At 50.5% G+C, this 27,962-nt stretch overlaps 2 protein-coding genes across 10 annotated transcripts in view; both read left to right on the forward strand.

Moving 5' to 3' along the window:
- The window catches only part of USH1C (USH1 protein network component harmonin), a 52,908-nt gene extending 50,031 nt beyond the window's left edge, over positions 1 to 2,877 (forward strand). Inside the window, exons 20-21 of the mRNA XM_060159586.1 lie at positions 127 to 182; positions 2,560 to 2,877. Of these exons, the coding sequence (XP_060015569.1) occupies positions 127 to 182; positions 2,560 to 2,572 (69 nt within the window). The 3' untranslated portion in view covers positions 2,573 to 2,877. The remainder of the gene's footprint in view (positions 1 to 126; positions 183 to 2,559) is intronic.
- Positions 2,878 to 20,108: 17,231 nt separating this feature from the next.
- The window catches only part of ABCC8 (ATP binding cassette subfamily C member 8), a 76,259-nt gene continuing 68,405 nt past the window's right edge, over positions 20,109 to 27,962 (forward strand). For all 9 annotated transcript variants that reach the window (XM_060159577.1, XM_060159579.1, XM_060159581.1 and 6 more), the window contains exons 1-3: positions 20,109 to 20,298; positions 21,586 to 21,727; positions 26,009 to 26,130. In XM_060159577.1, coding sequence (XP_060015560.1) covers positions 20,151 to 20,298; positions 21,586 to 21,727; positions 26,009 to 26,130 — 412 coding nt within the window. In that variant the 5' untranslated portion in view covers positions 20,109 to 20,150. The remainder of the gene's footprint in view (positions 20,299 to 21,585; positions 21,728 to 26,008; positions 26,131 to 27,962) is intronic.

Raw genomic sequence — 27,962 nt, forward strand, 5'->3', positions numbered from 1 at the left:
AATGGGAAGAAGGCCCCAGCCGGCTGATCCTGGGCCATGGTGCCCAGGCATGGGAATGGAGTGTCAGGGGCGGACATGCCACTGACCGCTGGGCATGCCTCAGAGTGACATGGCTTCTCCCCACAGGACTGGATCGACCTTGTCGTTGCCGTCTGTCCCCCCAAGGAGTATGACGATGAGCTGTAAGTGTGTGCAGGTGCCTGGCCCCCTACCTCCTCTCCCTCCTCCTCCTCCGGGATCTTGGCCACTTTCCCCCAGCCCAGCCCCAGTCCTCATCCAGCCTAACGGAATGGCGCAAGCACACGAAGTCTAGTAGTAATTGATCCTGGAAAGCTCCCAGGCGAGAGCAAGCCTAGAACTAAGTCACTGTCCTCAAGCATTGCCAGAGCCGCCTCCAAGTCGGTCTTGTCCGGATGCTTCTTTCCATGTGGAAGACTGAAGCCCAGAGAGATTCAAGGTCTCAGGCCAAGTAAACAGTGAAGTTGGGACAAAGCCTCAGATTTCTGATTCCCCACTCAGAACTTCATCTCCTGCCCCATCACCAGCTAGTTTAAAGACTTCTGTGTCTTCTGCTCTCTGGAGGGTCTTCCTGCTACATAGCTGCTTTCCTTCATGCAGTCAGGACCATAGGCTTTGGTCCCATCCTGCAGGCTTTCCTTGACCCAGTCTCTGTCTTTCTCTGCAATTCCCTGTATGGTCTGTCTCTCCCTATGTCTGTTTCATTCCTGCCTCTGTATCTGTGTGGGTCTCTCTATCTCATTCTCTCTCTCTTTCTCTCTCTGTGTCCTTCCCCTCCCTCCTGCTCCCCCTTCCTTCCTGTCAATCTCTCTCCCATCCATCCCTCTCCCCTGCATCCTTCTTCCCTTCATCTCTCTCCCTCTTCTCTTACCTCTCCTTTTCTTGCCTCTCTCCACCCCTGGCTCTGAGTCCCTGCTTCTCCATCTTTGCCACCCTGCATCCATTTTCTCTCTCTCTGTCTTTCCGTCTCTGCCCCTGTCTCTCTCTGTGCCTCTGTGTGTGCCTCTTACTGTCTACCACCCTCACTTCATCACATCACCTCCCCACCCCTGTGCTTGCCTGTCATGACGGTGCCTACCCACTCCCCCTCCCAGCAGAGGCTGAGTCCTGTGTACATCTTAGAGAAATCAAGGTCTTATAGCAACTAATTCTGGAACCCAGGGCCTAGGCAGGACCTGAGGCAGGAGCCAAGTGAAGGGAGAGGGCCGGTGGAGCTCTGCCTGGAATAACCAAGCCCTGTTTTGTGTTTCCTGCTCCGCTCTGCGTATGTAGCTCTTCTCTTCCCTCCTCTGCAGCCGAAAGCCCCTAGCCGGTCTGAAAGCTCCTTGGAGACAATGCTCCCATGCTTAGACATGGGTTCCTCCTGCATCTGGAGCCTGGCAACCCCCGTGATGAATAGGCAGGTGGGCTGCAGGGCCCCGTCTGTCCACGCTGCACGTCGTGGCTGTCTGCTGCCCACGCTGTCGGCAGGTTCTTAGGACTGATGTCTGGGGATTCGCCATCCCTGAAGTACCACCTGGGCCTGCTGTTGGTGGCGCTGGGATTCTTTTGGACTCAAAGGCCCTCCCGCTCAGGGAAGCCAAGCAGAGCTCAGTGTGCGGCATGCTTGGGGCCTGGGTGTCCTGACTCACCACAGACCTTGGGATCTGCCCTGGGTCCCACATAGCACCCCAAGGAGCAGGATAGAGCAGTGAGCGCCATTCTCGGTTGGGCACAGGCGGTGCCTCAAACCAGGCACGATGGGCTGGGAGAACCCAAAGGAAGCACAGCCTGGGATGCCCCTTCCCTGTCAGCCCCACCCTCTGGGACCTCCACAAAGCCGCCATGCTTGGCCAGAGCCAGGGCAATAAAGAGGCAATTAAAGCTGGTCCAAAGAACCAGGGTTGGCCTATCAGAGTTGTCCGTGACCTGTTGTGACCTGCTGTGGCTGAGCCCTACTCAGACCAAACTGTCCTCTGTGCCTTCTCTCTCCCTTGACTCTGGACTCTATCTGTGGGACACAGTGGAGCCCAGCTTTGGGATGTATTTCCTGCCCTGTGACAGGGCTGTGCCCATGGACAGAGCTGGTAGGTGGCCGTGAAACTGGGGTTTGGTGTGGCCTAAAGCCCAGAGCTGGCAGCATCGGGGGCAGACCCAAGCCTGGACTTGTTGACTTTTCTGTTGCAAGTTTCTCAAAATATTAGGGCCTCATGCTCCCAGGACGGTTGGCCTCAACTGTGGCCGTGGCTTCTGGGATGGCCTCAGTGGCCCTTTGTTTTCTGTCACTTGTCATCTGCTCTGTGAGGGACCTCAGTGCCTTTGCCTCTGGTCCCCTCCTACCTCATCCCAGGTGTCCCTTCTGCGCCCTCCCTGGCCTCCTGTGTGCCGTGGCTATGGCTGGGGTGTAGCTGCTTGGGGCCTGCACCAAGAGGGGATCCAGAGGTCGGCAAGGCCTTGCGCCTCCAAGGGGCAGGGTGTGCCCCCTTTCGTCAGCCTTGCCCTTGGCGCAAGGTGCGCACCCACAAGACCTGCACCCTCCTGCTTTGTTCCGCTTCTCCACAGGACCTTCTTCTGAAGTTCAGAGGAGAAACCAAGCCCACCGGGAGAAGCCAGTGAGCTCCGGACCCACCCTCCTGGACACCATGCCTGGAGCCAGCTGAGCCACCGCAGCCTGCAGGCACCCTGGAAACCCACCAGCACCCAGGGATTGCAGACTCCCTCTGGCCCTGAAGTAGGGCTGCATAGGAACACTTCGGGCCACCCCTCTGAAGGCCAGCATGGAGGGAGGGAGCAGCTAGCCGTTCTGAAGAGGCCCCTGCGATCTAGACTCTCCTGTCATTCCTCTGGCTTTGTGAATCTGGGAGCCTTCTCCCTTGAACTCTGCTAGGACCTGACTCTTGGGTCTATCCCTCTCCATCCCTCTCCTCTCTCTCCTGCTCTCATTGCTGCTAAGATTGATGCCACAATCTTACTCTGAACTCATTAATAAAATAAACAGACTTCTTTTCCAGCTTATGGGAGTGAGTGTGGATTCGGGCAGCAGATTCAAGGCTGCCAAATTCAAAATCGTGAAGTTTTGGCCCCTATTCAAGAGTGAGAAACAGATCCCAGTGCTGGGATCTGGGACTGACATGAAGGACGTGATCAAACAGCCAGGGGCTGCCTTGGAGCAGCGGGCTAGGGCAGCGGGAGACAGGCTGGGCTATTCAGTGTCTTCTCAGCAGAAGGACATGAAGCAGAAAATGAAGTCCGTGTGGCAGGGACTTTACGCAGTTTCAGAAAGTGCAGCTGACAGCTGGAGCCCCAGAGGGTCACCTCAGGGTGTGAGGTGCCCCAGTTTCTCTCACAGCACGGTTACAGCTGTTTTTCCTGAGGTCACCAAGATAGGATGTAAGCAAGGGAGCTGCAGGAGGTCCACTCCATCCATGAAATTACATCCAGAAAAACCTCATGGAAGGAGGCAAGGGTTTGAGGCAGGAGAGTGTAACTCCAAGGGGCTGGCAGGGAGTAAGTCAAAGCCCTCCTGGTTACAGGGCCCAGGGATGCTCTCAGGCTGGCTGCAAGGAAGAGAGTGGGGTCTGTCGGTATAGGTATCTCATGGGGATCCAAGATGAGGAGATGGGGTTCCCAGGCCTCCTGAGAAGTGGAAGTGGAAGGTGACTCTGATTTAAGGTGTCTCAGAGGAGCAGCTCTCTCTGTTTAGGCTTCCTATCTCTGCCACCAGCATCCTCAGAGCTCACCTTAAACATAGCCATCACAATCTTCTACCTAATTCTAAAGGACCGTTCAGCTGTAGCTCCACCACCATTTCCCCATTCCAGAGGCAGAATCTGATTGGACCAACTCGCCTGAGTGGGTGGTCCTGGGGGAAGGGGCCAATCCCAGGTCCAGTCAGCTGTGGCTGGGGAGGTGGGGACACATCCCACCAGACATGGCTGCTGAGGCAACAGGGACTGTGGGCAGCAAGTATGATCAATGGGAGGGGCAGAGAGAGTAAGAAGGGGAGAGGGAGAAACTGCTGGACTTTCTGATCTCAGTAGAGACAAAGCCACAATGACCTCCAAATAGCTGGCTCGCAGCCGTGCTGAGGAAGTCTGTGTTTTCTCATCTGGCTCCTAACCTGGCTCTGGAGACAATTCCAAAGTGAAGGTCAAAGGAGGGGTCTCACATTTGCTGACACCTCCTATGTGCCAGCCCTGGGCTGGACCCTGCCATCTCAAACTGCAGTGACTGGGATTGGTCCACGGCCCCTGCAAGGAGCCCGGTGATAACAGCCAACACTTAGATAGCATCGGCTACACACCAGGTACTGTTCTATGCTAAGCTCACCTACTTCCCTCAATAACTCTACAAGGTAGGGACTGCTCTTATCACCAACCCCATTTTCTGAAGAGAAGACTGAGGTAGAAAGAGGTGAAGGGACTTTCACTAGGTCACACAGTAAGGAAGTAGTGGAGCTGCTATTCAAAACCCAGGTGCTCCGGCTCAGGAGCCGGTACCCTCCTCCACTCTATGCTGTATGGGGCAGGGCAACCCTCACTGGAATGTCTCCGTTTTTAGGCTGTTGGCAGGACAGTTCTTCCCACAATTGAACAACTAACGTCCTGCTGTTCAGTAATGGTTACCTCTTCATGTGACCTACTAATACTGCTGCTGAGGCCTTCGACTCGTTGATGCCTGGAATCTTACCGTTTGAAATTCATCTCCAGCTATGCTTAGTTATTGGCACCTCAGAGTCAATGAGTTTATCAGTGCTTGTCAAGACTTGATGAGTGGGACAAAAAAGAGGGCTTTGAGCTCCTGGTTAGAGAAAAGCCAGGAAAGTGTGCTACTGGGCAGGGCAGGAAGAGGGAATAAAGAGAGGCTGGGGACACGGGTGACATAAGTCCTGAGCCATTAGGTCACCTAGGGCTGGTAGGATGCAGGGACTACTATGGCCTTCAGCCTCCTTTTCTGTGAGGCCTGACTCTCTCTCACTATCATCAAGGAAACCAATTCTCATGTTGAACCCAAAGTACCCAGCAGACATTGGCATTAACCATTTAAGTGGAAAGGTCCAGAGAATGTGTATAGAGGTGGAGCCTACAGCAGTACCTGGCCTTCTGTGAGGGCCGTGAGGGGCACTACTGGGCCAGAGTCCACCTGGGGGATTGGGCCAGACATGGGAATCCACCTCAGTGCTAAGACTGAGTACTCAGGACTAAAAACCCATCCAGGCCGAGGACGGCCCACACACCATCCATTGCCTTCCACACACATGGCAGACATCACTCCTTCAATCCCAGCACTCTCTCTAACCAGCCAACCAGGCAGCCATTAAAACTGATAAAGTCTGGCCCACAAGAAGAACCCTATTTGCCACCTTTGATTCCAACCCCTGTTATTGGAAATTCAGGAAAATTGAGGCCAAACAGGAAGTGACTTGTCCAGAGTCCCCCTAAGTTGGTGGCAGGGTTGCCATTTCTACTGCACTACACAGTGGTGGGGAAAAAACCAAAAACAAACCAAAAAAAACAACAACGAAAAAGGCTGGGAATTCAAGGATGCCCCTTGACTCTGAACTTTTAGCATTTTATCCATCTCATTGAAGCTGTTTCCCAGAGCCAATCCCTGGGGTTGAGCCTGCTTTGAGCCTCTCACCTCTACATCTGGAAGTTGGAGTGAAAGGGCTGAGTTTACAGCCTCTGTGCTTCCAGGACACCCTCTTTGGGCTTGTGCAGGGCTGGGAAGCTGGTTTTCATCCGATTCCAGCCTAATTCCCAAGCCTAAGTTTTGGAGAAGTATCTTTCCAGAGCTGAAAGCCCTTTTCTCCTCCTGTCCCTTCAGTGACCCTTCCCAGCTCCCTGGGGCCTGGGCTGGCCATGCCTCTGTGAGAACCGGAGGGGCAGACGCAGCCCCTGGGAAAAGCAGGTGGGGCTGGCACAGGGAAAGGGCAGAGAGCCGAGGCCTGCTGCTGCTGGCCTCCTGAGGCTTGGGGTTTGCAGCCCAGGAGGCCGCCCACTGGCCTTAATAAGGTAAGAGTGCTATTAACTACTAGGTGTTTACTACATGCCAAACACTGTGCTGAGCCCTAAACATGCAGTGACAATTATTATAAGACATTAGTAAGAGGTGGATAATGATGCTGTTTCACTAAGGAAACTGAGGCACTAAGACTTAAGTGACACTCCTGAGGTTAAGTAGATAGTTAGTGGCAGAGACAAGATGTAGACTCAGGCAGGGTGGCTCCGGGAGTCCACGTCATTAACCACTGCGCTTTACTGTTTCGAGGAGATGAGAGGGAAATGATGCATAGAACATGATTTCAGGAGCACCAGGAAAAACTCCAGCCATAAAATAATTCCTCTCTGCTTCTGTTATCTGTGCATCCTGTGTGCTTCACACTGCAGAGTGAACCAACAAAAGCCTGAGTCAGGTCATATAACTGCTCTGCTTAACACCCTCCAACGCCTCCCTTGCTGGCCTTGGGACAAAGTCCAAACTCCCCAGCCTGGCGTTCAAATCCTGTACCACCTGGGCCCGGACAACTTCTCCAGGCCAGTCTCTTGCCCATTGCTTCTTTCACATCCGCCACATTGAACTTGTTGGTTTCCTGAGCTTACTGCGCTCCATCCCTTCCCTGTGTCTTTGCACATGTTCACTCTACCCCATCCTCCTCATGTCCATGTGAACTTCTATGCATCCTTTAAGGCCCAGGTCAACTGTCAAAGGGGAGCAATGGGCCTGGCATGGAACCAGAGCTCAGTCAGTGTGAGTTCCTGCTCCCTCCTGAGATGGACCTTCTGGGTTGTAAGTGACAGAAACCCAATTCAAGATGACCACTTAAGTGGAAAATCCAGGGGTATTTGATGTCAGGTCTGGCTGGATCCAGGTGTTAAAACAATGACATCAGGCATCTGTTCTGGCCATCTGTGATTGTCAGGGGGAGAGAGAGAGAGATTTTAAGGAATTGGCTCACATAATTAAGGGGCTCACAAAATCTGCAGGGCAGGCCAGCAGGCTGGAGACCTAGTGAAGATTCGATGTTGCAGCTTGAGTCTGAAGTTAATCTGTCCCCCTCTTTCTCAGGGGACATTAGTCTTTTCTTTATTATGGCCTTCAACTGACTGAATGAGGCCCACCCACATTATGGAGGATAATCTTCTTTACTCAAAGTCTACTAAATTAAAGGTTAATTTCATCTAAAAAATACCTTCACAGCAGCATCCAGATGTGTTTGACCAAATATCGGGGTACTACGGCCAAGCCAAGTTGACATAAAATTACCCATCACACCATCACTTGTCTCTACCTTCCTCCGGTTGGCTTCATTCTTAGGTGGACTCTTCCATGTAATGCCAAGATGGTCTCCAGTATTCAAAATATATTCTACCAGGTAGTGCTACCCCAGTGGAAAAAAGCACACCTCTATCCTAGTAGTTCCTGCTAAATCCCAAGGATTTACTCTCATGAGCTTGTCTTGGGGGTAAGACCTTCCCTGATTGGCCAGACCTGAGTCACATGTCCACCCATATAGCCCCATCAGCACCCCATGGATTGAGTAAAGGGAAAAGGTGGGTTCCAAAAGGAAAACTGGAGTGCTGTCACAGAGGAAGGGGAATAGATCTGGGCAGGTACAAAGCAGTGTCCACTAAGGACCTCGGTCCCCCAAAGCTCCCTTCCTTCCTCTTTTCCTTCTGGTCTCCCTTTTCCTTTGCTTGTGATCTACCCTGCGAGGAACCTGAGGCTCAGGAGGCCAGGGGATAACTCCCTCAGTGTGCGGAACCCTCACCAGCTCCAGCTGCCAGGGCTGGCTACTTGGTCACCACTTGGGGACAAGAAATGGGGAAATGAAAGTTCTGCTATGACCACAGAACTCTCGGGCTGAGATACAGGGTTCCAACAGTCACTCCCGAATGTCCCAAGAAGTGAGAACTGAAATCTGACCTTGGGCACGTTATTTAATCTCTACCTCCATTTCTCCAACTATAAAAGAGTTATATAAACAGTACCTACTTCACAGAATTGTGAGAATAAAAAGGAATAGAGATAATGTGCTTAGAAATAGTTCTTGGATCTCAAATTAATATTAATTTTTTTAAAGTCTAGGACAGGGCTTTCCTGGGGGCGCAGTGGTTAGGAGTCCGCCTGCCAGTGCAGGGGACATGGGTTCGAGCCCTGGTCCAGGAAGATCCCACATACCGTGGAGCAACTAAGCCCGTGTGCCACAACTACTGAGCCTCCGCTCTAGAGCCCATGAGCCACAACTACTGAGACCACATGCCACAACTACTGAGGCTGTGAGCCACAACTAGTGAAGCCCGTGTGCCTAGAGCCCATGCTCCACAGCAAGAGAAGCCACCACAATGAGAAGCCCACGCACCACAACGAAGAGTAGCCCCCGCTCACCGCAACTAGAGAAAGCCCGTGCGCAGCAATGAAGACCCAATGCAACCAAAAATAAAAAAATAAATAAATTTACATCAAAAAAAAAAGTCTAGGACAGATAGAAGGAGGCGCTTGGGACGCATTTCGGGATGGGGCTTTCCAGAGGTGGGCTCTGAGGTAGAGGCGTTCCTCAGCCTGCCTCTGTGCTCCCACACTCACAACTATGGTAGCTGGGGGGAACCATCTCCCCTCTTCACAGGTTCAGTGCAGAAAGTCCTCCGTGCACCCTCCCTTACTAGGGAAGCTGCACCTGCTCCCCCAGCAGGCCACCAGCTGAGTGTGCATGTGTGTGTGTGTGTGTGTGTGTGTGTGTGTATGTGCACGCACATGTGTACAGGTTGGGTGTTTAATATTCATCTTTATTAATTTTATACTGAATTTGTGCAGTAGGTATTTTAGATCAGAGCCAGATTTCCTATCAATTATCTTACAGGAGATGATGAAGGAGTCAGCCCCTCCTTTCCCCCTCTTCCCTTTGCCCCAGATCTTACCCCTGAGATGATGAGAGGAAAACAAGATGGAAAAATCTCCTACGTGAGCAATAGGACAATCTAAGGCCAGGGATGGAAAATAATGGGTTTTCTCCATTTATATATAGGAGGGAGATAACCATTTCCCTCCCCTCTAGAAAGGGGAATTTAGCGGAAAAAAAAAAAAGACTTTGCTTCTTTGAGAAGGGATGGAAAGGATTCTCACTCTAAACTTTTGGAATGTACACACCTTGGGAACTAGGGCTCTAGTCTCCCTGGCACCTTAGGCGCTTAACCTGGGGAACTGGCCCTGGCTATAACCTTCTGGTCCTCTTGGGGAGATAAGAGAAGTTTTAATATACTTTTTCTAAGTTGTGGTAAAATACACATAACATACAATTTACTGTCTTAATCATTTTAAGTGCACAGTTCAGTGATATTCAGTACATTCGCGTTATTATACAACCACCATCCATCTCCAAAACTCTTTTTATCTTGCAGAACTGAAACACTGTACCCATTAAATTTAAAATAACTCCCCATTTCCTCCTCTCCCCTCAGCCCCTGGCAACCACCATTCTACTTTCTGTCTCTATGAATTTGACTACTCTACCTATCTCAAATAAGTGGAATCATGTAGTATTTGTCTTTTCGTGACTGGTTTATTTCACTTAGTATAATTTCCTCAAGGTTCATTCATGTTGTACCATGTGATTTTAAGGCTGAATAATGTTCCATTGTATGAAAATACCACCTTTTGCTTATCCATTCATCTCTTGGTATACACTTGCGTTGCTTCTACCCTTTAGCTATTGTGAGTAATGCTGCTCTGAACGTGGGTGTACAAATATCTCTTCCAGACTCTGCTCTCAATGATTTTGAGCATATACCCACAAGTGAAATTGCTGGATATATTTTGTTATCCTTTTGGGTAAGACCAATTGTCTAGATAAATGGCCGCAGATCTAATTCTCATGATATATGAAGGGCAAAACAGTCCTAGGGAAAGTGAAAGCAAAAATTTCCTCTTTATACCTTATACATTTCCAAGTCTCAGGATGCTAGGGCATTTTTTTTTTTTTTACAGGAGCACTGAGAAATCTAAGGAAGTCTTATTTCCCCACAGTCCACATGCTGGTCACAGGTGGGCAGAAAACGGAGGTTCTCAGCGAGCGTCACAGGCAAGCAATGGAGACAGCCACCTTAGAGGAAACAGAGTGTCTCCCTCTCTGCCTGTGTGCTTCACAGCTGGCCACTCTGGCCACAGACTCTTCATTGGTCTAGGGCAATCCTAAGACCAGTGAGTCAGCTCAGGCTCTCCTCTTCAGGCTCCATTACTCACTTGACAGAGACCATGGGCAAAATTCTGGTTGATGTGGCTCTAAACCTTCAGCACAGTTCAACAGATGCCCACCCGACAGCCACCTCAGGCCTGCAGTTCCTAACTCAGGGCCCACGAATAGATTTAGGGAAGGTTTACGAACCCCAGAATTTTAATCTCCTTTTGGAGAAGTGGTCCAAAGCTTTTATCAGATTTTCAAAAGTATCTCTGATCCCAAAGAGGTTAAATCCACTCTATAAAAGGGTGATGATTAAAACAAAAATCAAAAACCTTAATAGTGAGGTGCTGGGAACTCCCAGAAGATTAAACAGTAAGCTCCCTCGGTGCAGGCCCTGTATTCACCATTGTGTGTCCGGCACTCAGTAAGGAGCTGATCACATAATATGTGCTCAATAGAGTTATGCCAACAAGTGAATGAAACAGACAAAGAAAGTGCACCTCCATGATACGATGTAAGTCAATGAGAAAGCTGAATCAGTTTATAGACAAGAATTTTCCACTTAGTTGAGCAAGTTCACAGCTGTTATGTCCATGGGGAAATATTATCACTGATTGACTTGTTCGTTCATTCATCTACTCACTCATTCGTTTAACAAATATTGAGATCTGAGCACCTACTCTGTGCCAGAACCAAAGCTACATAAGACTCAGTCTCAGCCCCAAGTGGGGCAGGTAGACCCGCAAATGAGTCCTCACAATCCTGGGTGGCAAGCGCAGCGACAAGGACTGTACAAAGTGCTGGGAGACCAAAGGGAGGGACCTTTAGGTGGCCCATCTCGTGAGATGGTCAGGGAAGGTTTCACACAAGGAAGTGACATTTGAGCCCAGGGCTGAAAGCTGAGAAGCAAGCAGTCAGTGGGTCAGGGAGCCTGGTTTTAGCTTCCATTGGCTGGTGCTGGGCACGCCTAACAGGTGCTTCCTAAATGTGGGCTGTCAAATGAACAGTGGGGCAGAATCTAGCTGGAAATTCCAGAGTACTAGTAATCAAGCCTCCCATTGTCCTCCATGACTCCCGCTCTGTGACTCCCCTCAGAGAACCTCATCCCAGCAAGACTCATTTGTCCCCTCACTGCAACTGGAAAGTCTGATCCCAGCTTCCCCACCTTTACACACACTGATATCCCTCCCCACCCGGACAGTCTCCTCCTTCTTCCCTTATACAAGCTGGGCCACCTCTCAAGGCCACCTTTCCCCTAAAGCTTCAAGAAGGCTAACTCTCTAAGCCCAGTCACCTTTTTAAAAAAAATAAATGTATGTTTATCTTGTTTTCCCAACCAGGTTGTAAGCCCCTGAGGGAAGGGACAATCTGTTATCCCTAATCAGGAGACAAGGCAGTAGAGAGCAATGGTTTCCAAACTCTACATGCATCAGAACACCCAGAGGACTTGTTAAAATAGATTTCTCAACTCCATCCCCAGAGTTTCAGATTCTGTAAGTCTGGGGTGGGCCAGAGAATCTGCATTTCTAACAAATTCCTAAGTGATGCTATTGGTCCAGGGGTCTCACTTTGAGAACCACTGGTATGGGAAGCACACCAGTTCCAGACGCAGCTGAACCTGGGTTTCATTTTAGACTATGTAACTCACTGGCTTGTGAGTTACGGCAAGTCCCTCAACCTCTCCAGGCTTTAGTTTCCTAAGGACACAATAATACTCAGTTTTGCAGGGTTACGGGGGAGCCCAGCCTACACCCAGTGGATACCCAATAAATGTCTGTAATCAATTGGCTAATTGCCTCAAATACAGATCGGATCACCCATTGACTGAGCCAAGTTATTTCTCCCAAGTAGGGGAGCAAGCAAACCTCAACACCCTCCCCCCCCACCCCCCCTACCCCCCCCCCCACCCGCAACCCTCTCCCACCAGGGGGCTGGATCAGCAAAGGAATTTGATTTGATTCTCCAGCTCCAATGAAAAAGGTGATGCTTCTCTCCAAACCACCTGGCTCACGCTTCCTAACAAAACTTCTCCTTATGGTGGGGGGGCGCGGGGAAGGGTGGGGGGAAGGGATAGACAGGGAGTTTGGGATTGGCATGTACACACTGCTATATTTAAAATGGGTAACCAAAAATAAATAAATACATACATACGTACATGAATACATAAATAAAATGGATAACCAACAAGGACCTACTGTATAGCACAGGGAACTCTGCTCAAGATTATGTAACAACCTAAATGGGAAAAGAATTTTAAAAAGAACAGATACATGTATATGTATAACTGAATCACTTTGCTGTACACCTGAAACTAACACAACATTTTTAATCAACTATACTCCAATATAAAATTAAAAGTAAGTAAATAAATACACGGGGGGAAAAAAAAACTTCTCCAGGATCTGTCCTTTGCTCAAGCCCCAGAGCACCCACATCATTAAATGACTGTCTTCTCAAGGGCACATTGGCTATTCAGAAAGCTTAAAATTAAATATATTCACCAATTTGAATTTTTAATGTCCTATTTTTAGCTAAAAATAGATTTTGACTCTGTACAGGGCATGAGGGGGGAGCACTTCGGCAATGTTTCCTTCGAGCAGGTAAACATTAGGTAGTGGCTGTGGGCCTGTCTCAACACCTCTGTCTCTCTCACCCCCAACTCCTTCCCTCCCTCCCTTTCAGGTCTCTGCTTGCCTGAGTGAAGAGGTCATCCTTTGCCCAAGCACCAGAGAGAAGGGTCTTCTTCCCTCCTCCCCAACAGAATCACAACGGCAGGACTTCCCTGGTGGCACAGTAGTTAAAGAATCTGTCTGCCAGTGCAGGGGACATGGGTTCGAGCCCTGGTCCAGGAAGATCCCACATGCCACGGAGCAACTAAGCCTGTGCGCCTAGAGCCCATGCTCCACAACGAGAGAAGCCACCGCAATGAGAAGCCCACGCATCGCTACGAAGAGTAGCCTCTGCTCGCCCCAACTAGAGAAAGCCTGCGCACAGCAACGAAGACCCTACACAGCCAAATTAATTAATTAATTAAATTAAAAAAAAAAAAGAATCACAGTGGCAGGCACGCCCACACTTACCTCCATCTATACACCAAGTTTTCACCAGTGCACCAAGAAATAGGCTGTGTACTTACATACAGGTCCACACACAAGCGGCCAAGTATAAATAAGGACGGTGGTCTTGCTCTGCAGACACCATGTCCAAACAAGTTCCCATTACCTCCTCGCACCTCCTTCCAACTGGAAAGCTCCCACGCCCCTTTTGGCCTTCCTCATTTATTCCACCCTTACCCCAGCCCACCCCTGTTTCTCAGCAGGATGTTCCAACCTGAGCTCTGCTACCTACTTTGCTGGGGGTCCTTGGGCCAGTGACTTTCCCTCTCTGCCTTATGCTCACCTGTGTAATGATGATTCTATCACCTGCTTTAAAGGGAGATGATGATCAAGCTAGATAATGCTATAAGGGGCTTGGCACTGTCCTTGCCCACTTAAGTTTTAGGTAGGAACTCAATCAATTATTAAAAATCAGTAAGCGTTGCAGCATTATTTATAATAGGCAAGACATGGAAAACAACCTAAGTGTCCATCGATGCATGAATGGATAAAGAAAATGGATAATGGAATATTAGCCGTAAAAAGAAGGAATCCTGCCCTCCACAACAAAATGGATGAATCTTGTGGACATTATGCTAAGTTAAATACATCAGAGAAAGACAGATACTGTATGACCTCACTTATGTGTGGAATCTAAAAAAGCTGAACTCACAGAAACAGAGCAGATTGGTGGTTACCAGAGATGGAGGGTGGGGATGCGGGATAGGGAAAATGGATGAAGGTGGTCAAAAGGTACAAACCTCCAGTTATAAGATACATAAGTTCTGGGGATGTAATGTACAGCATGGCGACTGTACATGTGAACAATACTGAACTGTATATTTTAAAGTGGCTAAGAGAGTAGATCTTAAAAATTCTCATCACAAGAAAAAATATTATAACTATGTAAGGAGATGGATGTTAACTAAACACAAGGATAATCATATACATATATTTAATCACTATGTCATACATCTTAAATTTATACAATGTTCTATGTCAATTACATTTAATAAAACTAGCAGGGGGAGGATCAGTGTCCTGATCAGTGTCTTATCTTTGGATAAGAAGCCCTCAGCTGATTTGAGAATTGAAAAGCTTGATATGAGGTCTATTGTTTGCCAGGCTTTCCCACACATCTGATCCAGGATCAGAGAGGCTGACTTGCCCAAGGTCCCGTGGCTGGTCGGGGTAGAGCTGGGACCTGAACTTCCCGAGCACAGAGTTGGGTCCAGGAGCCTCTCCTCAGGCGACAGGAGCTCAGGTCCCTCTGGGGTTGGGGGAGGGAAGAAGCTGAAGGGAAGACAGGTGGTCCAGCTGCGCTCCCCCCTCCTCCCCTGCCTGGCCTCAGCTCCTGCTCTGGCAGGGCCCTCCAGGCCCAGAGAGCTGAGGCCGTGCTGCACCTGCCAGAGGCACCTGTCAGGGGCCAGGCTGTGCCAGAAAGAGGCACCAGATTGAGCCCAGATGGCAATCCTGCTGCAGTGTGGCCTTGGGTGGGGAGAGGGGCAGGCCAGCGCACCTCATGGGATCCCCGTGCAGCTCACATGCAATCATTCCCCTCCATCCCTAATGGAAGTTGTCTCCAAAGCAAATCACTGCCAGGTCATTTGTGAGCCTACTTCACCCACAGGTGAGGCCCCACTCAGCAGGACCCCCTCACACTCAGGTCTTCCTATCTGGCTCCCCAGTTAATGCCAGTGACTGACGCCATGACTGGGTATTTCCTTTGGCTTCTAACACAGAGAAGAGGCATAATGCACAGATGTGCAGGTTTCCCCAAGAGTCTGTTCTTTGGGGCCTGCACTCCCTCCTCAGGAGATGAAGACTGAGAGGCGGTAAAATCCTCAGTACCCTCAGCATCCCTTTAAGGAGTGACTAACGGTGCAGGCTTTGAAGCAGGGCCTGACTGGGTTTGAGTCCTTTCTCTACTGATCCCCAGCTGTGTGATCTTGGGAAAAGAGCTTAACTCCTCTGAGCCTCAGTTTTCTCTGATATTAGTAACTACCAGGCCGTTCCTCTGAGGTTTAAAACAGGTAAAGTGTGAGGCATACACTAAGAACTCAACAAATGTTGGTAAAACAAAAGAGAGAAAATCTTATTCTCTCTCCCAATAATCTCTCCAGGAAGAAAGCAGGTTTGAGGTCAGTCAGCAGCTCGGGAAGGGAAACAAGGCATGCTTGAGAAACCCTGAGTGGGTGTACATACCAGAGCCAAATGCTGAGTTGCTCTGAGGACTGAGGGGCATGTTTACAAGAAGAGGCTGTGTGGAAGAAGGAACAGGAGATACAAGAAAACACACAGCAGAGGAGACTGCTGGGGCTGGGAGAGAAATAAGGGGTTTACTGGGTTTCTGTTGTGAGCTGTGCAAATTACGTCTTTCCCGCCGCCCCATGAAGAGTTCAGTAAAGCCTCCTTTTTTTTTTTTTTTTTTTTTTTTTGCGTTACGGTACGCAGGCCTCTCACTGTTGTGGCCTCTCCCGTTGAGGAGCAGAGGCTCTGGAAGCGCAGGCTCCGGAAGTGCAGGCTCAGAGGTCATGGCTCATGGGGCCCAGCTGCTCCGCGGCATGTGGGATCCTCCCGGACCGGGGCACGAACCCGTGTCCCCTGCATCGGCCAGGCGGACTCTCAACCACTGTGCCACCAGGGAAGCCCTCCATTTTTAATCAATGCCCTGGGGAGCTGGATGTTTTGGGGATAAAATGAGGGGACGGGCTTGGCCTCAAAGAGAAACCAGGCCATGCGTGGAGTCGTCCTCTGGCCTGTGTTACTGTAGTGAGGGTGATCTTGGACCAAAGCTTAAGTGGGCAAGAACAAGAACTTGAATTAATTTCTATTTCAAACCTCCATCCCTTCCAGGCTGGCAGAAAACGTTAACACTGGACTTTCTGGGAGTTCCTTCCCCACCTCCCCAGGTAGGTAATGCCAAGAGACTAGGGAGGATTTATCTTGCTCCTGCATCATTCCTCCAGGCAAGTGTGGTGGAGGATCCCCCCGTCTCTTCTGTCAGTCTGGTGGCCCTGCTCCCAGGCAAGGGAATCTTTCTTCAAAATAGCCCTTGTACGGATTTTCTGGCACAACTGACACCTAGCCTTTCCCTTGCTGGCTATCCACCTCCCCTGCCCTCCCAACACACACACACACACACACGCACGCGCGCACGCGCGCACGCGCGCGCGCGCGCGAGCGCGTGCGCACTTCAGGCAGGTAGGGAGGCTGAGCACAGTCTCCTGATCTCAATAACTCTCTTTTTGATACACCAGTTGTCTGTTCTCCACCTGGAATTTGCTTCACAGTCATCTGCCTGAAGGGAGAGCTGGGGAGGTGAAGATGAAGGAAAGATGAAGACATCTTTCCAAGTCAGTACAGATCGCCCTACTCTATTCTCTGTACTTCCTGCATAGTATGTATAATACCATTTTTGGTTTTGTTTGTTTTTAACCATCTCACTATTCATTGGGGCTATTGAAAGGGTTAATTTCTTGAAATATCACCCCTCTCTATTATCATCTTGATGATCCTCTCTGTCATGGTCTTTGACACACCTGAGACAGGGCACTGACGCCTGAACAACATCAGAACTAGAAGGGACTTTTTTGAAGCCTTGTGCCAAGCTTTCCTTTCCATGCACAAAGGAGGGGACGGGTCCTGCCTGCGGCCACACTCACCTAGTGGGTCCGGGAGAGCAACAATCCAGGTCCATGAAATCCTTCCCAGGTTTTCCATTCTGCTATGAGGAAGGCTGAGAGTTTTCAAAGGGGAGTACCCTTGCTCCAAGCCTGCTCCCGATGCGAATCCATCTTCCATCCCCCTGCAGCAGAAGCCAGCAAGAAACTCTGGGTGTGGGAAAGGGTTACTGAGACCCAGCCCTCCCCACAGAGACGTTGTAGCTCTGCGTCTGTTTCTGTTGCAGAAATAAAATGGTTTCATGCTTCACTGACTGCTCTACATCTATGCCTTGGACATCTTTCAGTGTCTGTGTACATAACCCTACTTTACTCTCTGTATTTGCCTCACAGTACTCCACATCATGGAATTATCATGTTGTTTGTTCGTGTGTTAGTTTTATTTTAACCAGCCCTCTATTGATGAGCATTTGGGTGTTTCCAAGTTCACAATCCATGTTACAGCAGGAGTCATTTCATGCCTCTTTATGCACCTGACTCCACACTTTTCGAGATAACACCCACATGATGGGCAGTGTGATGGGCATCCTCACTGGAAAGCTAGGTGTAGGAAAGGGTGGAATGTGCCCATAGTCACGCAGTAGGTTTGTGCTAGAGATGGCAAACGTGGTGCCCTCCTCCAGCCTCCTCTTAGTCCCAGGTGATGACCCCTTAATTGTCCTTTACACCTGGGTCCAGCTTGGGTTGGACCAGGCTTTTTGTTTATTTCAAATGGCCCCGAAGAGGCAAGTGTGTGGGATGTGCCAGGCACTGTGTGCTGAGTGCCAAGGAAGGGAAAGACCACTAGATAACCATGATTGATTGATGGGGTCCCATGGGTGGGCACCCAGAGGGTGAGGTAGCCGGGACCATCTTCCAGGCTTACATAGCACATTTATACCCATGACCTCATTTTAATCCTCTGGGGTCTGTATTATTATCTTCCCCATTTAGAAAAGAGGAAATTGAAGCACAGAATGGTAACTTGTCCTACATGACACAACTAGTAGTGGTGGAGCCAGGACTGAGGACTTAAAATATATACATATCTACCACTGAAAGGAAAAACGGCACTGCTGAAAGTGTGAAAAACTAAAATTATAACTACAAAAACAAAATGGCAACAGAAAGTTTGAAAAAAAACCTTGGAGCCGAAAACAAAAACCTAAAAGCAATTTTGTTAGGTGGTCAAGGGCACATCATCTCATCTCTTTGTTTAGTTTGTTTTGTTTTGTTATTTTGCTGTGCTTCGAGGCTCGTGGGATCTTAGTTCCCCAACCAGGGATCAAACCTGTGCCCTCGGCAGCAGTGAAAGTGCAGAGCCCTAACCACCGGACCATCAGGGAATTCCCCATCTCATCTCTTTGAACCTCAGTTGCTTCGTTCTTACAGAAAGAGAATGGTAATAATAATTATAAACACAGCAATGGTAGCTAATGTATACTACACACCACCCTAATGTAACAGCCATTTCCAAGTCTGAGCTTCCCCCGCGGGCTTGCATTCAAACATACATATTTAATATGGCTGTAATCAAAGGAAACACACGATTTTGTTTCTTCCTTTTTCACCTGACATTGTCTCATAAGCTTTTCCCACTTGACTACATAGACTCAGCAATCACTTTTTCGGTGGCTGCATTCACCCAGATTAATTAACTCCTGCCACCGGTACAGGGTATTTACGGCCACCAAGTTTTCACTATTTTGGCTGATACTGCAGGAAACATCTTTTGCCCTCAGAGAGATACCCAAAAAGTCGAAGACTGTCTGAGGACTTTGAACCCTGAGCTCCTGCCCTCCCTAAGCTCTTCACTCAGCCCCACCTGCCCTCTGCTCTGGTTCCTGGTTCTGCCCTGGCCTCTCTCAAGTCCTAAGGCAAAGCTGAGTCCTTGCCTGACAGCGACTTGTAAAGGCTTCGAGCCTCAAAGCAGCCTCAGAACAGACTCAGAGAAGCTCATAGGGAAAAGGGCTGAAGAGAGCTTCCTTGATGACCCCCTAGCTCCTCCTGAGAACAGATGCATTTACGCTCCATATCCCTAACTCAGAAATTTCTTCTAAAATCTAATCCCAAATCCCCTTTTGTCTTCTTTCTTCATAGGATGTAAACTTTTTTGGTCACAGACCTGTGAGAATTTCTCCAAAAAGTATAGGAAGGTATAATATTGTCTTTACGATTTCACCAGGTTCTTGAACTCCTTAAGCCTGTCTGTGTCAGGTTAAGGATACAGCCTAGGGTGACATTATCTCTTTCCACCCCTCTTGGCTGCCTTCCATTGCCTTCACTGGATACAATTCCACAAGCACCTCTTTTTCAACCTTGGGCCATGATCTAGTCTATCCATTCACCTGCCAGTCGCTGGAGGTGTCAATCATGTAATAGACGCATGCCTGAGGTAGATGGGGGCTGGGGAGTGCGGGCTGAAATTCGATGAGCTGAGTTCAAGTTATGCTTCCCTACTTGTTGGCAGTGAGACCTTGGGTCAGTCATGTAACCTCCCGGAGCCTTAGTTTCCTCACCAGAAAAATGAGAGCAATTAACCTGTACTTAGCAGGAGTATTGGAAGATTCCATTTGTGAAAGCGAGGGATACGCTGTAAAGCACCTACGAACGTCCCCCGCCTGGAACCACTTTCGAAAACCTTCGAAGCTCCCCCCTAGGTAATGTTTTTGAATGCTTTTCCTATTCATATGGGATGGGGCTTGTCCCACACTGCCCCACCAGGACCCTCCGCTCTAACTATACCCACGAGAGCCAGGCCCAGGTGAGCTCACACCTCAGACCCCGGGCAGGGAGGTCACACTCGAGACTCTGACCGCGCCCACTCCCGAGCCACGAGGACCCTCCTCCTCTCTTCTGCACCCCTCACGCTCCCATCCAGACTCGAGCATGCCCACCCACCCAGCCTGTCGTCCCAGCTTCCCCAGCGCACGCGCGCAGCGGGGCACTCACAAGGCGGCCCCCAGCGCATCGTGCGGGCCGCCACAGCTGGAACTCGGCCCCAGCGCGGCCCGGCGGGTCGGGCTCCCCGCCACCCCTCAGGCCCCGCAGGTAGAGGAGCTGGGCGGGGTGGGAGAGCCGGAGCGCCAACGGGGCGGGGCCTGCCGGGTGGGGGCTGGGGCCTGACGGCCGGGCCGGGCGGCGGAGCTACAGGGGACAGAGCGCGGGAGGCGCGTGCAGCCAGCCGCAGTTGGAGCCCGAGCCCGAGCCCGCGCCGCCATGCCCCTGGCCTTCTGCGGCAGCGAGAACCACTCGGCCGCCTACCGGGTGGACCAGGGCGTCCTCAACAACGGTTGCTTCGTGGACGCGCTCAACGTGGTGCCGCACGTCTTCCTGCTCTTCATCACCTTCCCCATTCTCTTCATCGGTGAGCGCGCGGGGCGAGCAGCGGAGGAGGGGAGGACGGTGGTCGGGAAGGAGGAGAAGGAGGCGCTGCGCGCCGCAGCGCTCCGCGTCCCCTTGCAGCCAGGCGACCGCCGCTCGCCTCCCCCTTGGGTTCCCCTGCCCTGTGTTATGCCCGGCGGTGCCGGCGCTCACACACCCGCACAGCCCTCACTCCCGGGGTGTCCCTGAAACCGCACGCACCACAACGGAAGCTCCTGACCCAGGGAACCCCCAAGTTTTGCCACCGCAGGGCCAGTGCTGGGGTGGAGAAAGGGGAAAGCAGGGTCTCTGTACGCGCTGGATAGGTCGGGAGGGGGTCGGGCTGTAACCTCAGAGGCGCTGTGTAGGGAGCCGGGCCACCCCTCCCCCAAGGCACCCTTCTCGTCAGCCGCAGCTGGGCCCAGGGAGGAGTGCAGCCTGCGCCTCAGAGGCTGGGTGGAGGCCCTGCGAACCCTGTGCTTCCCAGGGGCTGAACCTGACAGTGGTCAGTAGCCTCCGGCAATCCTAGGATTCCACTCGCCCTGATCGAGAAGAGGCTCCGCTTCCCCAGCTAACCCCACCGCGGCACGCGCGTCTCCGGAGCGCAATTTCTCGGGCTCGGGGCAGAGCCGATCCGACTTAGCAGCGACCCGGACGGAGGCCACCAGCGCCCCTGTTTGAAAGCCCTCCGCAGAGTTGAGCGTCACCGCCCAGACAGTTGTGTGTGCCTCTTTCCTAGGGTCCCCTTTATCTCTCTCCAAGACCTCGAATTTCTCAAGCTAGCTAGCTCTGTCAGCTCATAGGGTGTTCCCTGCCTCCCCCAAAACGTGTTAATTTGCTCTAATTAAGAAAAAAGCAAATCTTAAGATTCATATACAGCTTTTGAGAAGAAAGGAAAAATTGCTACAAAATTAAAAAGAGGAAGATGCTGCAGAAGCAAAAAGTTGCTAGTTGTTGACAAAGACAACTAGAAATAGGAAGGAAGCTTATGTTCACATGTGTATCAAAAACTGTACCAGCATTTACACTGTTGCTCTCCACCACACGTTTATTTACGCGGTTATTTGTCACACAAGAAGTTGGCATATAAAACTGGTACCTGCACATGTGGGCCTCTGTGGATCCGGGGTTTCATGCAAGGACATTTAGTTCATGTGTACCAGACTGGGACATTGTCATGGGTACACACCTCATCCCCACCATGGACCCAATGCCTAAGCACCCTCCTGGGGTTCACGAAACCTCCTCCAGGAGAGCCAGGCTTCCCACCTCTTCCTGTCTCTCCTTGCAGGATGGGGCAGTCAGAGCTCCAAGGTGCACATCCACCACAGCACATGGCTCCACTTCCCTGGGCACAACCTGCGCTGGATCCTGACCTTCATGCTGCTCTTCGTCCTGGTGTGTGAGATCGCGGAGGGCATCCTGTCTGATGGGTGAGTGACTCTCAGAGGACCCAGGAGAGTGGATCTACTCAAGGGTGCTTCCTAAAAGGCCCAGGGAGACCCCAGCTCAGCTGCATTCCATGAGCCAATATCGTTTCATTTGCTGATAAATCCAGCAACTGTTTACCCAACATCTGTGTGCCAGGCTCTCTGTGCCAGGCACCGGACAGTGAGAACCAGGCCCTGCTCTCAGTGCAGCAGGGTGGAGGGGACCCAGATCTGCACACCAAGACCTGGTGAAATGATCCTAGAGCCTATTAGAGTGGATATGCCCAGCCTCTCCCACAAGCTGCTGGGATTACCTTCTTGGAGGGAAAAAAATCACTCTTGCTTCAGATCTTTCCTTGATTCCCAGTTGTTTACAAGGTCCTAAGTCCTCAGCCTGGCATCCAGGTTCCTCACAGTCGGCCCTCCCTCTCTCTAGCCTCATTCCTATGGGCTTTCTCCCCATGTCCACCTTGCCTCTGGACCTCACAGCATACTCTTCACACCTCTGCCACAGCATAGGTCATACTGTATGTTAACATCTATATCTATTTGCAAACTGTCTCCCGCCTAAGTCAGAAAGGCCTCAGAGTTGGAATCTGCATGTTATTCATCTTTGTATGCACAGTGCAAGGTACCTGAGAAAGTTCCGTAGACCGTTAGGGACTCCTTAAGAGAATAAATGAAATAACATCACAAGTAAGTACTATGGGAGGATAAAGGAAGGCAGAGTTGGGCAAGCGTCATGGCTGAGGGGACTTCTGAGCAGGATCTGGAAGGATGACTAGGGTTCTGACAGGCAGAGGAGTTCCAGAGAGGGAGGGCCAGCGGGGAGTCGTGAGAAAGGTACCGTGGGCAAGTGGGGAGTGGTGGGAGGGGAAGCAGGCAGGGTGGGAGCAGTGCAGCAGCGCAGCGGGGCTGAAGCATGAAACACGTGGGAGTGATGGAGGCTGAGATTTGGAAACTGGGGGCATCTGCAGGAAGGCTTCACATGCCAGGCTGAGTGTTTGGGTTGAATTTTCTAGGCAGTTTGGAAGAGATGTAATCAGCACAGCACTTTTAGGTGAGAACTTGAGGGCAGGGTGGAAGCAGGGAGAGGCTGGAGGTAGAAGCAGCGCTTAGGATTGATTGCAGTAGTCTAGGCGAGAGATAACTGCAGCCAAAAGTGGTGTGTCAGCAGTTGGGGGTGCAGATGAGGAGGACATGAAGCAGCCATCTCACTAAGGAAGAATGGAGGGATCGGCAAGGCTCAGTGACTGCCTGGGTGAAGGGGTGGTGGAGGGTGCTGGACATTTGGCTTAAATATTTGAGGTCCAATCCCTCTGAGCTGGAATCAGACTATGCCCAGATTCCACTCCTGCCAGCCCTGGCTCCTGCAGCTGGATGGCAGGGGGATGGGATCCTCACCCCCACCAACACACACACTGCCTCACCCTCCCACTCCCAATGTCCCTGCATCCTGGCTTCAGCAGTAATCTCTGTGATAACTGCTTGCCTTGGGCCTCCTCCTGGCTATCAAAGCCCTCAGATGAGCAGGACCAGAATGCATACTGCCACATAACTAGCAGGCGACAAGTCCGCCTCCCGCCTTCCATCCCAACACCGCTTCCAAAGCAGCACAGATGCTAGAGATGGGAGGGATGCCTTGTGAGCCCTCCGGCCAGAATATACTCACTCGGCTGTAATGAACGAAACAACAGAGGGGAAAATACCCTTCCTGCAGAGAAGGTAGGCCTGGGTCTTTGCTAGTATTTCTGCCATGCCACGCACCAGCTGTGGGACTTGGGACAAGTCACCCAGCCCTTCTGGGTCTCACTTTCTCCACCTGTGAAATGAGCGTCATAAGCCCTGCCTTGCCTGCTTCGTAGGGCAGTGGAGGATGAAATTAGAGCATAGCCAGGGTGCAGAGTGCAGAGTGGCAGAGCCCTGGGCAGCTAGTATATTCCCAGAATGTGGGAGACTGGATAGAATATGGTTGGGGACTCTGTCCTGCTGGCTGTCCAGCAGGCCCTCCTGTGTGGGGCAGCACCTGTATCCCAAACCTCTCCAGCTCAGTGCAGATCGCCGTCTCCTCCCCAGAGAGCAGGTCAGCTCCTCCGTAGGCACTTATCTGATATTTGCTGGTTTCCATCTGTGGCCTGCACCCCTGGGCAGGGGAGCATGAAGGAGGATGGGAAGGGGAACGGACATGAGGAGAAGCCACAGTCCCTGTCCTGGGTTGGCCGACTTGCCGGAAGTGTACGGGGCAGATGAGAGAGGGGAGCCGTTAAAGCAGTGGCCTTCGAACTTGAGTTTAGTTTAAGGTAAGCCTCATTTAGTGATTAAGTAAAGCATCTAACTTATAGGGCTTCTTGTCTTCCTTTAAGTATTATTTCTCTGTGATGCTCTGAATTCAGAACAACCAAAGCAGTATAGGTTATTTAGAATTTTTTTTTAAATATAGAATGTTTTCCCAGACCACCATACACTGGAAAAAGCCATATATAAAACTTTTACCTAATTTCTTATCTAAGTCAGTGTATATTATTCAGTAAAGCAGCCAAAATCTATTTAAGTCGTGTCATAAAATACTTATTTCAATTATGGTTATTCACTGTCTTATTTCATCTTATAAAATGTTTATCATTTCTACCTTCTATTGCAAAAAAAAATGAATGTACTTAAACTTATGAAATAACATTTTGGATGTCTCTTAAAAATGTATGCAGGAGTACAGAGTTTTTCAAAATTATTTCAAGGAGGACAGAGGCAAGCATTTTGAAGACCTCCTGGACAGGGTGTTGGTTGTTTCCAGCGCCCCCACGAGTGACTGCCTTGTACCTCCTGTAACAGTGCGAAGACCTCGCACTGAGACTATCCACTAATCAAGCTTGAAGAACGTCAACGTGTACAGTCTCATTTAACAAGAAATCTGGAGGCCACCTTTTTTAGTTGGTGTGGTGGCTTAGTAATGGCATCAGGAACCCAGCTTCTCCACATCTTTCTATGCCATACTCTGTGTGTCCACCATATCTTCTCTTATGGTTACAAGATGGCTGCCCAACTCCAGGCATCAACTAAGCAAGGAAAAAGGGGGCATGCTGCCCACAAGCCTCTTCTTTATGCAGGAGATCATCTTCTACAGACATTCCTGACATCTCATTGACCAGAATTGGGTTGTATGGCCACTCTTAAACCAATCACTGACAAAGAAGTGTGCAATTGCATGGCTGCTTGAACCAATCGCCATCCATTCCCTGGGGCTGGGCGCGTTGCTGCTGGAGCAAACTTGTGGTTCTTCTAGCGAGGAAAAAGGGAAACACATTGCCTCTATGCTATATCCTAGTCCCACCAGACCACTTGGGGTCCCAACATGGCTCTCCTCATGCCCCCCACCTTCTCCGTTGAACTCCTGCTCATCCTTCAAAGTTCAGCCTTGTGCCACCTCCTCTGTGAAGCATTCCCTGCTTGTCCACCCTCCCCTGTGTGCTCTCAGCCTTCTGTCCATCTGCAATACCACTTCCCTAGACTGCCTAGTCAGACAGTTAGCTCTGAGCATGGTTGCTTCCTTCCCTACTGTCAGCTTCTCGAGGGCAGGGACTCTTTACACACTGGATAGAAGGAGCAGTGCAAGCAAGGGCAGCACTGAAGCAGAAGACTGGAGGAGGCCTCCTGGGAATGGAGGGGTTCCTAACCATAGCTTCACTAGAAAGAGCAGGCTGGGCAGTGCTGGAAAAAAGACTTGAGGCCACATCACCTGTGCCTTTGAGTTTTGCTTTCTATAGAAAGGAGCCTTGGAAGGGCTTGACCAGGACCAGGCAAGTCGAGCCTCCTCACCAGTCGTGGAGAAGCTGAGTTCTGGGAGGGAGCTCTGGCTCCCTATGGGGCTTATCACCAGACCAGAGCCTACCTACTGAGGCCTCTGTAGGGGGATAAGCTGGTTCTAAGCCAGAAGCTTTGCAGCTGCGACTGCCAAGGCCAGCTCCCCTATGCCAGATTCTGTAAGCGTGAACCCAGAGAGAGAAGGCCATGAATTTCAAAGCCTGAGCACCGAGCTCTCATAGCATCTCTGTGTGAACGCCTGGGCCCCTTAGTTAACAGGTGTGTTTGGGGTCTGGGCTGGGCAGAGCTGCCAGCATATGCTATGGAACTATATGGTTATGCGTGTTCTGGAGTCCCCACTGTGTGCTGGCCCTAAGCACGAGGCCTGGGCTACTCTGTTAGGGTACGACGCAGCTCATCTACATTTTCTCTCTCTCTCTCTCTCTCTCCCTCTCTCTCTCTCCGTCTCTCTTGCCCTTATCTCAGGGTGACCGAGTCCCGCCATCTCCACCTGTACATGCCGGCCGGGATGGCGTTCATGGCTGCTGTCACCTCTGTGATCTACTATCACAACATTGAGACCTCCAACTTCCCCAAGCTGCTGATTGGTAGGGAAAGGGGAGGAGTGGGAAACGGGGAGGGATAGGTACTTCCATTTGTTCCTTCAGATAATGTTTGCTGAGGACTTACTATGTGCCAGGCACTGTTCTAAGTGCTAGAGGTTCAGAAGTAGAGAAGAGAAATTCTTGCCATCGTGGAGCTTCCAGTCTGGTGGAGGAGACGCACAAGCAAAGACAGTAAACAGACAAACAAACAGATAAGTAGTGATGATGCTATGAAGAACGTAGAGCTGGGTAAGGGGTAGAGAGTGAAGGCCGTGTTGCTGTCTGTATAGGATGCTCAGAGGAGGTCTCTGATAAGAGTGAGCATGCAGATATTTGGGGGTAGATGTTTCCATGCAAATGGCGCAGCAAGTGCAAAGGCCTTCTGATAGGAACAGACTTGGCAAAGAGGCTAGTATGGTCGAAGGCAAATGAGCCCAAGGAAGAATGGTAGGAGATGAGGTCAGGGGCCAGGAGAGGAACAAGGAAGACTCCTAGGTTTTGGGCCAGAGTACATGGGTGAACAGCGGTATTAGTAACTGACATGGCAAAGGAGCAGGAGTTGGGGTGTTTAGGCCACAGTTGAGTTTGAAACAGCCAGCTCAAGTGTCAGGTGGTCAGTTAGATAAACAAGTTGGGTGTTCCAGAGGAGGTCTGATAGTCACGGCTTCCTAGGTGGCATCTTGAGCCCAAATGAGGTAACCTGGAGGAAAGAGAAGGGCCCCAGGACCAGAGCCTGTGGTTTGCCAACATTTAGGAGTGCCCGCTTAGACCTTCTGACACCATGTGGCCGGCGTCCCAGTCAGAAACAACAGTGATGGATGTTGACATTTACTGAGTTTGTGCTGTGTGCCAGGCTCAGTGCTAAGCTTCCTCCGTGCATTATCTCACTTAACCCCCACACTCTCCCTCTTGTACTCTTGCTATCCCCATTTTACAGATGTGAACACTGAAACTCAGAGAGGTTACAAATAATAACAGTGAACACTCATTTAGCACCTGCTACGCGTCAGGCACGATCCTAAGCATTTTGCATATTAACTCATTTAATCCTTACAACTCTGTGAGGTAGGTACCATTATTATTTCCCTTTTATAGATCAGGAGACCGAGGCTCAGAAGTTAAATGGTTTGCACTAGTCTCACCAGCTAGTCAAGGGCCAGAGCCAAGTTTTTGGGTTTTTTTAACATTTATTTATTTATTTGGCTGCACTGGGTCTTAGTTGTGGCATGAGGGATCTTTCATTGCGGCGTGTGGGCTCTTCATTGCGGCACGCGGGCTTTTTTCTAGTTGTGGCGGACGGGCTCAGTAGTTGTGGTGCGCGGGCCCTCCAGTTGTGGCGCACGGGCTTAGTTGCCCCACGGCATGTGGGATCTTAGTTCCCTGACCAGGGATCGAACCTGCATCCCCTGCATTGGAAGGTGGATTCTTAACCACGGGACCACCAGGGAAGTCCTCAGATTCAGGTTTAGATCCCAGGAGTCTGGCACCCAAGGAGGCTCTTAAAAAGGCTGAGACCGTGTGTCTAAGGGTCCTCAGACTGTGCTTAGGCCAGAGTTATAAATCCACAGATCTGCCTCTGTGTGAGGCTCAGTCTGCATGTCTAAGGCCGAGGCTGTACATCTGACTGTTAGGCTGTGGTCAGACCGTGTGTCATTAAGTCAGACTATGATTTTTAGGAATCATAGCATCTAATTGACATCTGGAGTCTGGAACTCTCTGTGCTAAGCCAGAGACAGCACGGTGTCATGAGTGGGTAGAGAAAGTTTCCCAAGCTGATCACAGGTCTACCTTCCTGTGTAAGGCGGGAGCTGGCTCCATCAGGATCGTCCAGATGA

This window comes from Lagenorhynchus albirostris, chromosome 9 (genome assembly GCF_949774975.1).
Source record: "Lagenorhynchus albirostris chromosome 9, mLagAlb1.1, whole genome shotgun sequence".
Taxonomy (NCBI): domain Eukaryota; kingdom Metazoa; phylum Chordata; class Mammalia; order Artiodactyla; family Delphinidae; genus Lagenorhynchus; species Lagenorhynchus albirostris.